The following is an 11,679-nucleotide window of genomic DNA, read 5'->3' on the forward strand; positions in this document are numbered from 1 at the left end:
GGGAAATCAGTTACCCTTTTCCATTTCAGCCTTGGGGCTTTGTCATTTCACAAAAGTGACATGAGCCATTTCATTCATGTATTAGCTTAAGGTAGGGTTTAGAAAATGAGGCAATGGTGGGGTATTCTGAATTTCTTCAAGATCAGCTGAGAGGAAAACACATTTTTAATCTTGCATGGTTTTGTGAATAGAAAACAGGGTATTAAGTACTGTATTGGAATTTTTTTTTAGTCTTATTGCTATTGTGTAGAAATTAATTAAATCTCTTGGTTTTTTTTAGCAGTAAGGTTTTGGGATGTTTTTTGCTTGTGTAACATCTTACAGTAGAAAATGTGTACATTTCAATGCAGAAAAATATAAAGAGAGGAAATACCTTTTTAATGATGATCCTTGTGGCTGCAGCTTTTGTTGCCTTCTGGGTGCTGCCCTCACACAGCCCGGGAGTCCACAGCTGCCATGATTGCCCCATCTGCCAGTCCTCTCCATGCAGCCTTGGCCTACACGTGTTAACTGTGAGGAAGGCATGTGATGATTTTCTTCCTTTTGTACATGAGCACAGGGAGTCATGTGCCCAGTTCACGTGGCCTCAAGTCAAGTGGGGAGCAGGATTCAAATCCAGATCTGGGCCCTCGCCTGAGCTCCAGCCACCTGACTGTGGAGTGTGTGTTTATGTGACATGCCCAGTTTTGTGTGTTGGTTTTGTTTTTCACTCACTACATTGTAAGCACTTTTCTGTTCTTGGGAACTCTTGAGCAACTTCCTATTGTCATCCCATTCTGTCATAGTGGACTTTATCATGGGAAGAGTTGAACTGCTTTCATACTGCAAACATCTTCATGCTGAATTAAGGTTCTTGGGATGAAAGTCATGTGGGTTAAGTAGACAGTCTTTTGACATTGGCATAATCTTATAAAGATTATAAGATTGACTTGGATTTCTGATAAAGAGTGGACTAGTGTCGTTTAAATACACATTTAGGAAATGCAGCATAAGGCACATGAATTTTCTGAGCAGTTGAACCTTAGACTTTTAAGAACCCAACCACATACACAGGTATTAACTTTTATAGGAAAACTTTTTTCTGAAACTTAGTCTACATCCCTGCTTTCTTAAACATGGTAGACTGGATTCGGTGACGTTGTTCTTGCTGACTTGAGTTTCACTGTGGATGTCATGTGTTCCCTGCATTAGAGAGTGTTCTCCTGTTTCATAGACATGTCTTTTCCACGCCCCCTATTTGTCCTGGTCTCCCATGGGAGGCGCCGTGGACGGAACAAGCAGATCTTGCCCTCACGGGGCTTCTTTGCTAAGTGGCCCTCCAGTACCCTGTGGCGTGGGCACAGGGGCTCCTTGGCCAGTGCTCTTCCTGCCTCCCCTCTTGACTTCATTAAGGGTGGTTGGGTATTTGTGTGTGAAAAATAGCAACACTTACCTGAGACTTTCTATTTTTCTGGTTCTTAATCTTTCTCATTCCTGGGCTTTTCTGTAGCACAGAGATGATGGGAAATGTGGAGCTGGCCCCGGAAGTGGATGTCAGCACCCTGGAGCCTTTGCTTTCTCCAAATGTGGTCTCTGAGCTCCTGGACACATACATGTCAACTCTCACTGTGAGTAGAGCACTGCGTTGTCCCAGACGGTCTGTGCCTAGTGCCCAGACATGGCATTGGGTCTCCACATATCGTGGAACTGATTCCAGTGAGCCAGAGCGGGGAGTGAGACCCTGCCTTGACGTTGGCTTCCTAAGGATACGCAGGCTCTGTTTCTGGGAAATCGGGTCTTGAAACGTACATTTGCCAGTTAGAGGAGGAGAGTGGCCCACTCTGGCCCGGGATCTGAAGATTGGGGTATACATTCCAAGGTATGGAAACTGTCTCTGTTTGGAGGGCTGGGCCTGGTAGGCTCGCAAGACCCCAGGACGTTCTGCTGATGTATGGTGGCACCTGCCAGCCTCTTACCATTGATCCTGGGATTGAGAAGGTGGCAGTTAGGGCACCAAATATTGCCCGGTCACCCCAGGGTCTGCTCTTGGGATGGTGATGGTGCACCTCCCCCCCAGAAAGTATTCTGATATGTGAGGGGCTCTGTGCGCAGGAGGTAACAGTGCTGGTGTCTGGTCTTCCACAGACAGATCTGCCTCCATCATCCATGTATGTCTGACAAACCCAGCTTGTCCTCCAAAAGGATAAGTTGGTGGAGGTGGTGAGGGCACCACCACTGTGGAGCTAGCTCTTGGGATGGCTTTTCTGTCATTCCCTTGTTTGGGAACAGGAATTCCCAGGGTGCTGTGTTTGGTTTCTGCAGCTGCCCCACTTAATCCTCGGCTCATAGGGCCTGTTCTTTTCTTCCTTGATGCTAAACTTCCTTAGTCAAACATCATTGCTTGGTTGCGGAAAGCTCTAGAAACAGACAAGAAAGACTGGATAAAAGAGACTGAACCTGAAGCCGACCAAGATGGGTACTACCAGACAACACTCCCGGCCATTGTCTTCCAGGTACCGTCTGCAGATTCTGAGGTTCATTTCTGGTTAACAGGGTCTGCGGGTTTCACAAACACAAGGTGCATCATTTCATAGTGAAGATAGAAAGAAGCTCCCTAGTTCCTTAGGTCCTTCTCTTTCTGGAGCTGAAGAAATGGAGGGTTGTATCTGCCAGGTAGTTCTTCCCAGGGTCATTTTAGTTTTCCTAACCCTTTTTTACCTGAACTAGAAGTGAATTCCGTGTTATTTATGTGTAACACTCAGATTTGAGTTTGCTTGTTTGGAGTTTCTGATATTGTAAATGGCCAAGATATGTCTTCATAAATGTCACAAAATTGAGTCCAGCCTGATGGATTTGGGGAAGAGTCCTTTAGATTTTAATGATAATCATGCATTCTTACAGTGAATTTACTTTTAATGTCCTGTCGCCTGCTGGTATCCCCCAGCGTCCTCTTTTTCTTTGGCCCATGGGCTTTTTCCCCTTTGAGTGAGTTGCTGACAGTAGGAGGGCTGAGTCCTATTGGAGTATTCGTATGGCACTCTGTCTGCGGACTCCAGCCAGCAGAAGTGAGTGTTGGTGGTGTTTTTCTCCAGGTGATACCATTACTTAGCCATGGGTTGGTCCTCACCTTTTCTTTGATTTGGAAAGTGTGACATGATAGCCCATTTACGGCAAGGACCTGGCTTGAACTTTGCCTGCTGGCCCTTCTGTTTTTCCAAGTCCGGTTCCCCTCCGATCCAATATATGTCCTAATTCGTTTTAAGGAATACACATCGCTAATCACAGTGCAGCCCCTGGCACCCATATCACCGTGTCTCTGGGCCCTCCATCTCCCTGTCAACTTCCCACTTCAAGGAGACCTGCCTGTTTGCAGGTGATTAGGAAATGGTTCACTTGTTTTTTTTTATCCGGTGAGAAAGTTGTTTGTTTAACTTTATTTTTCACGTGTTTTCATTTTTTCCCTCTGAATTTGGATTGTCCTAACTACCAGTTAGCAGATGGGGGTTTTATATAACAGGAAAACTGCTGTTGTGAGTTTATATCAAAATTCGTAAGTTCTCCAATTTTTAGATGTTCGAACAGAATCTTCAGGTTGCTGCTCAGATAAGTGAAGATTTGAAAACAAAGGTACTAGTTTTGTGTCTTCAGCAAATGAATTCTTTCTTAAGTAGGTATGTATTTTTGCCAGTGTACTAATTTAAAAAGTTTATGTTTTTAAAAATTAAAAGTAAAAATGTGTTGATCCTGATATGCCTGATATTAAAAAAGAACTTAAGCCTGGGTTGACTGTAGTCACCTTCTTTTGTTATTTAAAAAGGCAGCTTTTTCTTGCTCCCTCCAAGTCACCAGTCCCCTGAGAGCCAGATCTGATCTGTGACGCCCCCAGCAATGTAGTCAATATACCGCAGGATTGGAGTTAGAGCTTCTTCTGAGACATGTATCCTTCCCCTAGTCTGACTTTCTGGGGTGGGGAGGACAGCTCCAGGTGCAGTGGTTACTCTGAATTGCCACCCCTGGGAGGCACCCCCTATAGAGCCAGCCCTGGACAGGGGGCTCAGAGGGACAGTCTCCAGGACACCTCCCTCCCTTTGAATTGTTCATGAAGAAGATTTTTCAAACCTGTGCACAAGTAAAAGAATGACATAAATAACTGTTTACCCATCATCCAGGTTCAAAAGCTATCCCTTTAAAGCCCTTGCCTCATCTGGTCTCTCTACCTCCTCCCCTTTCCCTCTTTCTTTCTCTGCTGAAATAACTTTAAAGAAAATCCCATGTATCATTTCCCCTGCATTCTCTACCCTACCTAAGTGCTGTCAACCCATATAAAACTTGCACAATTACTCCATGGGACCATGTGATACCACTTTTGTATTTGGATTTTCCCAGTGGTTGCAGACATATTATCTCTTTATAGTTAGTTATTCTACATCATGTGTGTTTTTTGGGGTTCTCAGCTCTCCAGTACAGGAGAACAGCCCCTTCCCCTCTTTAAGCCATTGGCTTATGGAGATGTGCACATTGTCCTGTAGAGCAGTGGTCACCTACCAGGGGTCTGTGGACCACTGGTGGTCTGTGAGGTCCGAAAGGTTGGCAACCACTGCTGTAGAGAATCCAGCATCCTCCAGCCTGGGTCTCAGATTGCCGTCTGCCCACAAACCACAGGTTGTCTCTAAAGACTTGTAGGATTCCCCTCTTTACTCACTGTTCTGCAAGAACTCTGCATAGGTGGTGTGTATGCTCTGCATGGCAACACATCAGGAGATGCGTGTTTCTCTATCCTGTTCTGGTGGCTCATTGCCAGCAGCCAGTCCCCTCAGAGTCCTCATCGGCCATCCATCTGGGGAACATAGCCCGAGTTATTCATTTTGTTAGAGGAATGAGATGGGATTCTTCTGTAAAGAGGAAGTTTTTCTCATCTGCCCCAGCGGTTTGATTACCTGAACCACACTTTGGACAAAAAGGTAGAATAAATACTGAATAATTTCCCTTTAATTGCCAATGTTCATTTTGGTCCTTCCTTAAGATCTGTTCTACTCCTGTACATGTTAGAGAATCTTCATAATAAATTAAAAAATAAAGCATGTAGCCATCTCAGTTGTTTGTTTTTGTGATATCTAAAGAGTCTAATTTATACTTAACACATGACAGTGTTCCCGTTGTATAAGTTTCTAGGGGAATTATGTCATATAAATAAGATAATACTTTCCCAATTACTCACCATCAGATATTTCATAATATTTGTATAATCACAACACTAACCCCTATTTCAAAGGGTTGATAGGAAGTTAAATTGTAATAATTTATTTTAAATGACCAACTTTTCTGTTCTTCTATTAGTATAGAGCAGTGATGGCAAACCTTTTGAGCTTGGCGTGTCAGCATTTTGAAAAACCCTAACTTAACTCTGGTGCCGTGTCACATATAGAAATTTTTTGATATTTGCAACCATAGTAAAACAAAGATTTATATTTTTGATATTTATTTTATATATTTAAATGTCATTTAACAAAGAAAAGTCAACCAAAAAAATGAGTTCCCGTGTCATCTCTGACACGTGTGTCATAGGTTTGCCATCACTGGCATAGAGTGCCCCCCAAATTTTTTTAAAGACTCATCTGTTCAAGTGTTAGTGATGTGAAACATCTGTTTAGGTATGATGTCAGTGTGGCGTTTGAAATACCTGCCAGTTATTCTCTGATGCTGTTTGATGTGGGCTGTGTTCCTCAGATACAAAGACGAAGCTCAGTTGTACAAAGAGGAGCACCTGAGAAACCGGCAGCACCCGCACTGCTACGTCCAGTACATGATCGCCATCATCAACAACTGCCAGACCTTCAAGTAAGTGTCGTTGGGGCTGAAGACAGGCATGTGCGGACACTCAGCTGCCTCACTGAGCCTCAGCTGTTCCCTTGCAGAGAATCCATAGTCAGTTTAAAGAGAAAGTATTTAAAAAATGAAGTGGAAGAAGGCGTGTCTCTGAGCCAGCCAAGCATGGACGGGATTCTGGATGCCATCGCCAAGGAGGGCTGCAGCAGCCTACTGGAGGAGGTCTTCCTGGACCTGGAGGTAGGGCACTCGGGCTGTGCATTCGAGCTGAGTGTACACCTGCCTTCATCCTCAGTCACTGTTAAAGCGCCGTGGCTTTTCTATGTGGTGTAGGCCCGAGTTTTGGTCCTTCTGCTACGCAACTGAGTAAACACTCCCTATAAATATCAGTGGATTACAAACTAGAATCAAGTATGTCACAGGGAAACTGTTATATTTGTTAGCATTCTTAATGCCAAACCAAACTGAGAACACGTGCATGATGCATACGCATGTCACATAGACCAGGCTCAGTTTTGAATAAAGATATAAAAGAAAGTCATTAACAAAATGCATTTAATTTCATATCAAAGGCATAAATAACAAGTAAGGTTTATTTCAGAAATGCAACGATGGTTCAACATTATACAGCTGTATTGGCAGAAACCAGAATATATTTAAAATACAAAGCCATGATTTCAGGTTCCCTGGAAAGGAGCTCCTAGGATGATTGGTGGGATAATTTCATGATGTCTGTCACTTTCTCGAAAATTATTTAGAAAACAAATGAAATGTATGAATTTGAAATTATTTCAAAATATGAAAAAAGACAGTATAATCCAAAAGTAGATAAAAGACATGAGTAACCATTTCACAGTAAAACGGTCACAAATATCCTAAATATGAAACAAAACGTTCAATCTTACTGATCTTCAAAGAAATGCAAATTTAAAAAGTCTTGTTTGTTTCTTATCAAAATGACAAGGATTGCAAACATTGATACCACTCAGTGTTGTTGAGGGCATGAGCAAAGGGACAATCTTTTTATTTTTTTAATCCTCACCCAAAGATGTTTATTGATTTTAGAGAGGAAGGGGGAGAGAGAGAGAGAGAGAGAGAGAGAGAGAGAAACATTGATGTGAGAGAAACAATGATCCATTGCTTCCGTACACACCCAAACCAGGAATTGAACCCACAACCTTTATGGTATATGGGACAACACTCCAACCAACTGAGCCACGCAGCTGGGGCCAAGGGACAGTCGTGTTCTGTGTAGAATATGAATTGTGCAGCTTTTGGAGGACAGTTTGGAAATAGCTAATTAAGGTTTTAGTTTCTATACTTTTTGAACAATTCCACTTTTAGGAGTTTCACCTGCAGAAGTGTGTGAATTCACTGTAGCATTATTCAGTTGTAAAATGTGAAAAATTTTAAATGTTCATCAGAATTGGGTAACTAGAGTATTCATATAATACAAGGTGGGGCAAAAGTAGATTTACAGTTGTTTGCATGGACAATAATACAATAATTAATAAACAATAATTAATAGTAAACTTTTATATACTCACAATGTAAACCTACTTTGCCAAACCCTCTGTATGTAGTCATTAATGGTGAAATGTTTACACACAGATACCTGCATATCTCACAGGTGTGTGTCATCTGAGCCCTGTGTGGTTAAAGTACATACTTGCAGGTCACCCACCAGTAGTGCTTGTGATTACCAGGTGCTGTCACATCAGTACATCAGGCAGACGTGCACGTGACTTGGGGACAGTGTCAAGGTGATATTTTCTTTGGGCTGTGCTTTTTAGCAACATCTCAGTGAGCTGATGACAAGAAAATGGCTGTTGGGATCGAACGCTGTAGACATCATCTGTGTCACCGTGGAAGACTATTTCAATGATTTTGCCAAAATTAAAAAGCCGTATAAAAAGGTAAGAGTATGGGGGCACATTCACGTGGTGTGAATTCACCTGCATCCTAGAGCCCAAATGGCATTTTGTGTAGAATCCAGTGTCAAATTAGTTCAGTGAATGGAAGTTCCCAGGTGGTTTTATTAACCTAAGGCAGGTAGGAGACATCAGTGTCTAAAGATAAGGTGGAGGTGGCAATGATGGGGACTCTGAGTGAAGATTTAGACCGTTCATCTGACTACTGTCTCCTGACACCCCAATAAACCCACAGTGACACACGGCCTAAAACCTGGACCCTGAGGTGGGGGTACTGGCTGTGGCTCTGATGAGAGGATGGGCAGAAAGGCAGTCCCCTGTCCAGATCCCCGTCACAGCACGTTGGCTGCCGGCCCTTTTCCACTCCACAGAGGCCCCGTGAGAACAGGGAGCTCCTGTGTCACTCACTGTCTGAGGTCTTAAGCATAACATGCCATTATGTCCTCATCAAGGGCTTGGTCATCTTTCTCATATACACTTGGCCTTGTTATAGTTTTTGCTAATAAAAGTGTTACTTTGTAAAATCAGGTTTTCTAACTTTTTGTTTCTAAAAATTAAGTGTTTTTGATATGTTGACCTCATACCTGGACACTTTGTAAAATTTTCTAATTGTTCCTAGGATTTGTCTCCACATCTTTTCATGTCTCTATGCAGACAGGTGTTTTATCTCTGAACAGTGACCTTGTGTGTTTTCATTTCTGATCCTTACAGCTTTTATGTCTTCTCCATGTCTTGTTGCACTCGACACCCAGTCCCGGGAGGATCCATGTTTAATTCCTAATTTTAAAGGAAATTCTTCAAACTGCCATTAAAAGTGACACTTGCAGGGAGACCGAGGTGCTTTAAGTCCACCTGACTCATGGATCCTTGTACAGCTGATAGGAGCCTCTGGTGCTTAGGTGTTGGTGGGTCAAGCAGCTCTGGTCAATAGTGAATTTCTTGTTGTTTGCAGTTTTTTGTTCCACTTTTTATTTCTTTGAACATTTTGAGTATTGACTTAACAGTTGATCTCGACCCCATGTTTAGAGTCCTTGAGCCGGGAGCTTGTTGTCTCTGTGGACTCCCAGTCTTAGTGTCTCGTCTCCTAGTCTGATTGGAGTTCATGCCTAAACTGAGAACGTCTGCACGCCTGAGAGCCTGGGCTGTTGAGTGTCACACAGTCCTCTGACCCTGGTCTCGGCAGTGGCCCCGTACGGGTGCTTGGTGCGGTCCTGCTTGTCTTATTTGGGGCCCCTGGGGCCCCTCCCTTTGGCACAGGATAGGGAGCATCCAGCTTCCCCAAGTAGACACAGCTTCTGTTTGGTCTGGGGCTGTGATGTTGGACATCACGTCATTGCAGTTTGATTTACATACTTGCGGGATGACTGCCTGGTGCCCATGTGCTGCTTGAGGGTGGGCTCTGGTGGAAGCTGGGATCTACACTGTCACACACTGTGGAGAGAACCATGGTCTCCTCTGAAGCTTCCTCAAATGGATGGACTTGGGTTCCTCCCTCCTCTGAAGCACTAACATTTCTGTAGACTGGTCATTAAACAGCTCTGTGGATGAGGGCCATGTGTGCTTCATGCATCTGTCCTGTGGAGCCTGTCTGCCTGTGAGGGCTGGAGTTGGTGCCTGGCTTCAGCTCCCTATTTTCCCACTGACCCCCACTCTGCTCGGAGGGTGAAGTGCTCTGAGATGGGTACAGAACAGGGCAGCTCCGTGGACGCCCATCTGCATGGCTCCTGCCAATGCTGTGCCCTGCCTGCACAATTCCCTTTCACCATTGGGCTTTAGGGAAACAGAGTGAATACTGCTGTGATTTTCTAAAGTAAAATTTATAACTAAAAGTCACAGATGTACTTATTTACCTAATATATTTACTCTGAAGTTCTGCCATTTGTGCTGGCGGGAAATGGGAAGGAATGTGTTCTGTTCACATGTCGACCTACATGTAAAACGAAGCCCACATGTTCGGGCTGACACATCTCTGCTCTTTAGCGGATGACGGCGGAGGCACACCGGCGCGTGGTGGTGGAGTACCTGCGGGCTGTTATGCAGAAGCGCATCTCCTTCCGCAGCCCTGAAGAGCGCAAGGAGGGCGCTGAGAGGATGGTCCGGGAGGCCGAGCAGCTGCGCTTCCTGTTCCGCAAGCTGGCATCTGTGAGTGCCACCGCCTCATACCCTTCACTGTCACTAATAAGTGTCGCTGTGACTTCTTTTCCTTCCCACCCCTGGGACTTTAAGGTAGTTGATCAGGATCAGTCACCCCAGGAACCAAGTGACTTTTGTAAACCGGAGGATCTGCATGCAGATCTGTCTGACCTGTGGTTGGGGCACATGCACTCAGGGTAGTAGCTTCTAGGTCAGTGAAGCCGAACCTTTTGAGCTTATCATGTCAGCATTTTGAAAAAGCCTAAGTTAACTCTGGTGCTGTGTCACATATAGAAATTTTTTATATTTGCAACGATCATATAAAAAAGATTTATATATTTTTTTAAAATATATTTTATTGATTTTTTACAGAGAGGAAGGGAGAGGGATAGAGAGTTAGAAACATCGATGAGAGGGACACATCGATCAGCTGCCTCCTGCACACCTCCTACTGGGGATGTGCCCACAACCAAGGTACATGCCCTTGACTGGAATCGAACCTGGGACCTTTCAGTCCACAGGCCGACACTCTATCCACTGAGCCAAACCGGTTAGGGCAAGATTTATATTTTTGATATTTATTTTATATATTTAAATGCCATTTAATAAAGAAAAATCAACCAAAAAAAATGAGTTCGCGTGTCACCTCTGACACGCGTGTCATAGGTTTGCCATCACTGTTCTAGGTTCTTCTGGTGATAGCATGTAGCCAGACTTCAGCTGTGCGACACAGTGCTCACATGTCCCCTCCCTTACGAGGGGCTAAGCTGATTTCATGATCCACCCAGACCTCCAACGTTGTGTCTGTGCTCCCACGGGAATGGCCCCCAGTGGGAACCAGTCTTGGTGTTTATGTGAGAGAAGGGAATGGGCTGGTCAGGCATCCTTGGCCAGAGAGAGGGTTTGACGGACTGCGTGCTGCTCATGGACTCCATACTGACTTCTAGGGATTTGGCGAAGATGCAGACGGGTACTGTGATACGATCATCGCTGTTGCAGAAGTGATTAAGCTGACAGACCCATCCCTGCTCTACCTGGAAGTCTCGACTCTGGTCAGCAAATACCCAGACATCAGGTAATAGCCTCCTGTCTCAGCCAGAACCCAGGGAGCGGAGCCGCAGGATCATTCCTAGGGCCTGGGCTTTAGGCCTGACCCCGAGGGGTGACAGTGAGCCGGGTCTGGACTTGTTTGAGGTGCAGACAATAGTTGCAGGCAGAGTGGGATTCTGAGAGCGGTAACGGACATGCTTGCATCTTCTGTGCCCTCTTGCCAGCCCTGCTGTAGTTCATGTAGCTCTCAATGGTCAGACTGCACGTAGGGCTGGGTGGAGGCTCAGTGTGGCGGAGCAGAGTGGTTTTAGGAAGCTTCTGTTGTGCTTGTAGTGGGTTCAGGGAAGGGAGCCAGTGTGCCATGCTTGCTAGAACTCCTTCCAGCTTTCATGTGGACAGTGCTGGCTGCAGGCTCCCACCAGCCTCTGTGAACCCACCCGGGTCAACTCAGCCAGGTTTCTTTTCCTGCTGCTGTTCTGGTCTTGCTGTGAGCAGAAAATCCAGCGGTCCTATGCTCTCCAGGGTCATCGTGCTTTAATTCATTCATTAAACAAAGATTTAGAAAAGCAACCTTTAAAAATCTTTGCAATTGTAGATTGAAAAAGAGACTAGATTATAATATGCAAACTTAGGCTTCTCTCCCTCTGATCTGAAAAGAGAGGCGTGCCTTTCACCTGCAGCTATTGACCCTGTTCTGGGATCCTCAGTGCCCGCTGAGCTGCAGGCAGGGATTGGGGGCGGGGGCGTGCGGGGGGGACGT

General features: G+C 44.8%; 1 protein-coding gene across 2 annotated transcripts in view; it reads left to right on the plus strand.

The window, feature by feature from the left end:
• The window catches only part of EXOC3 (exocyst complex component 3), a 20,052-nt gene that overhangs the window by 6,544 nt on the left and 1,829 nt on the right, over window positions 1-11,679 (plus strand). For both annotated transcript variants that reach the window (XM_006762453.2, XM_015563090.1), the window contains exons 5-12: window positions 1,490-1,607; window positions 2,367-2,492; window positions 3,550-3,650; window positions 5,707-5,817; window positions 5,895-6,045; window positions 7,599-7,721; window positions 9,717-9,878; window positions 10,817-10,944. In XM_006762453.2, the coding sequence (XP_006762516.1) occupies window positions 1,490-1,607; window positions 2,367-2,492; window positions 3,550-3,650; window positions 5,707-5,817; window positions 5,895-6,045; window positions 7,599-7,721; window positions 9,717-9,878; window positions 10,817-10,944 (1,020 nt within the window). The remainder of the gene's footprint in view (window positions 1-1,489; window positions 1,608-2,366; window positions 2,493-3,549; window positions 3,651-5,706; window positions 5,818-5,894; window positions 6,046-7,598; window positions 7,722-9,716; window positions 9,879-10,816; window positions 10,945-11,679) is intronic.

The sequence above is a fragment of the Myotis davidii genome, unplaced genomic scaffold, assembly GCF_000327345.1.
Source record: "Myotis davidii unplaced genomic scaffold, ASM32734v1 scaffold135, whole genome shotgun sequence".
In the NCBI taxonomy this organism is placed as follows: Eukaryota; Metazoa; Chordata; class Mammalia; order Chiroptera; family Vespertilionidae; genus Myotis; species Myotis davidii.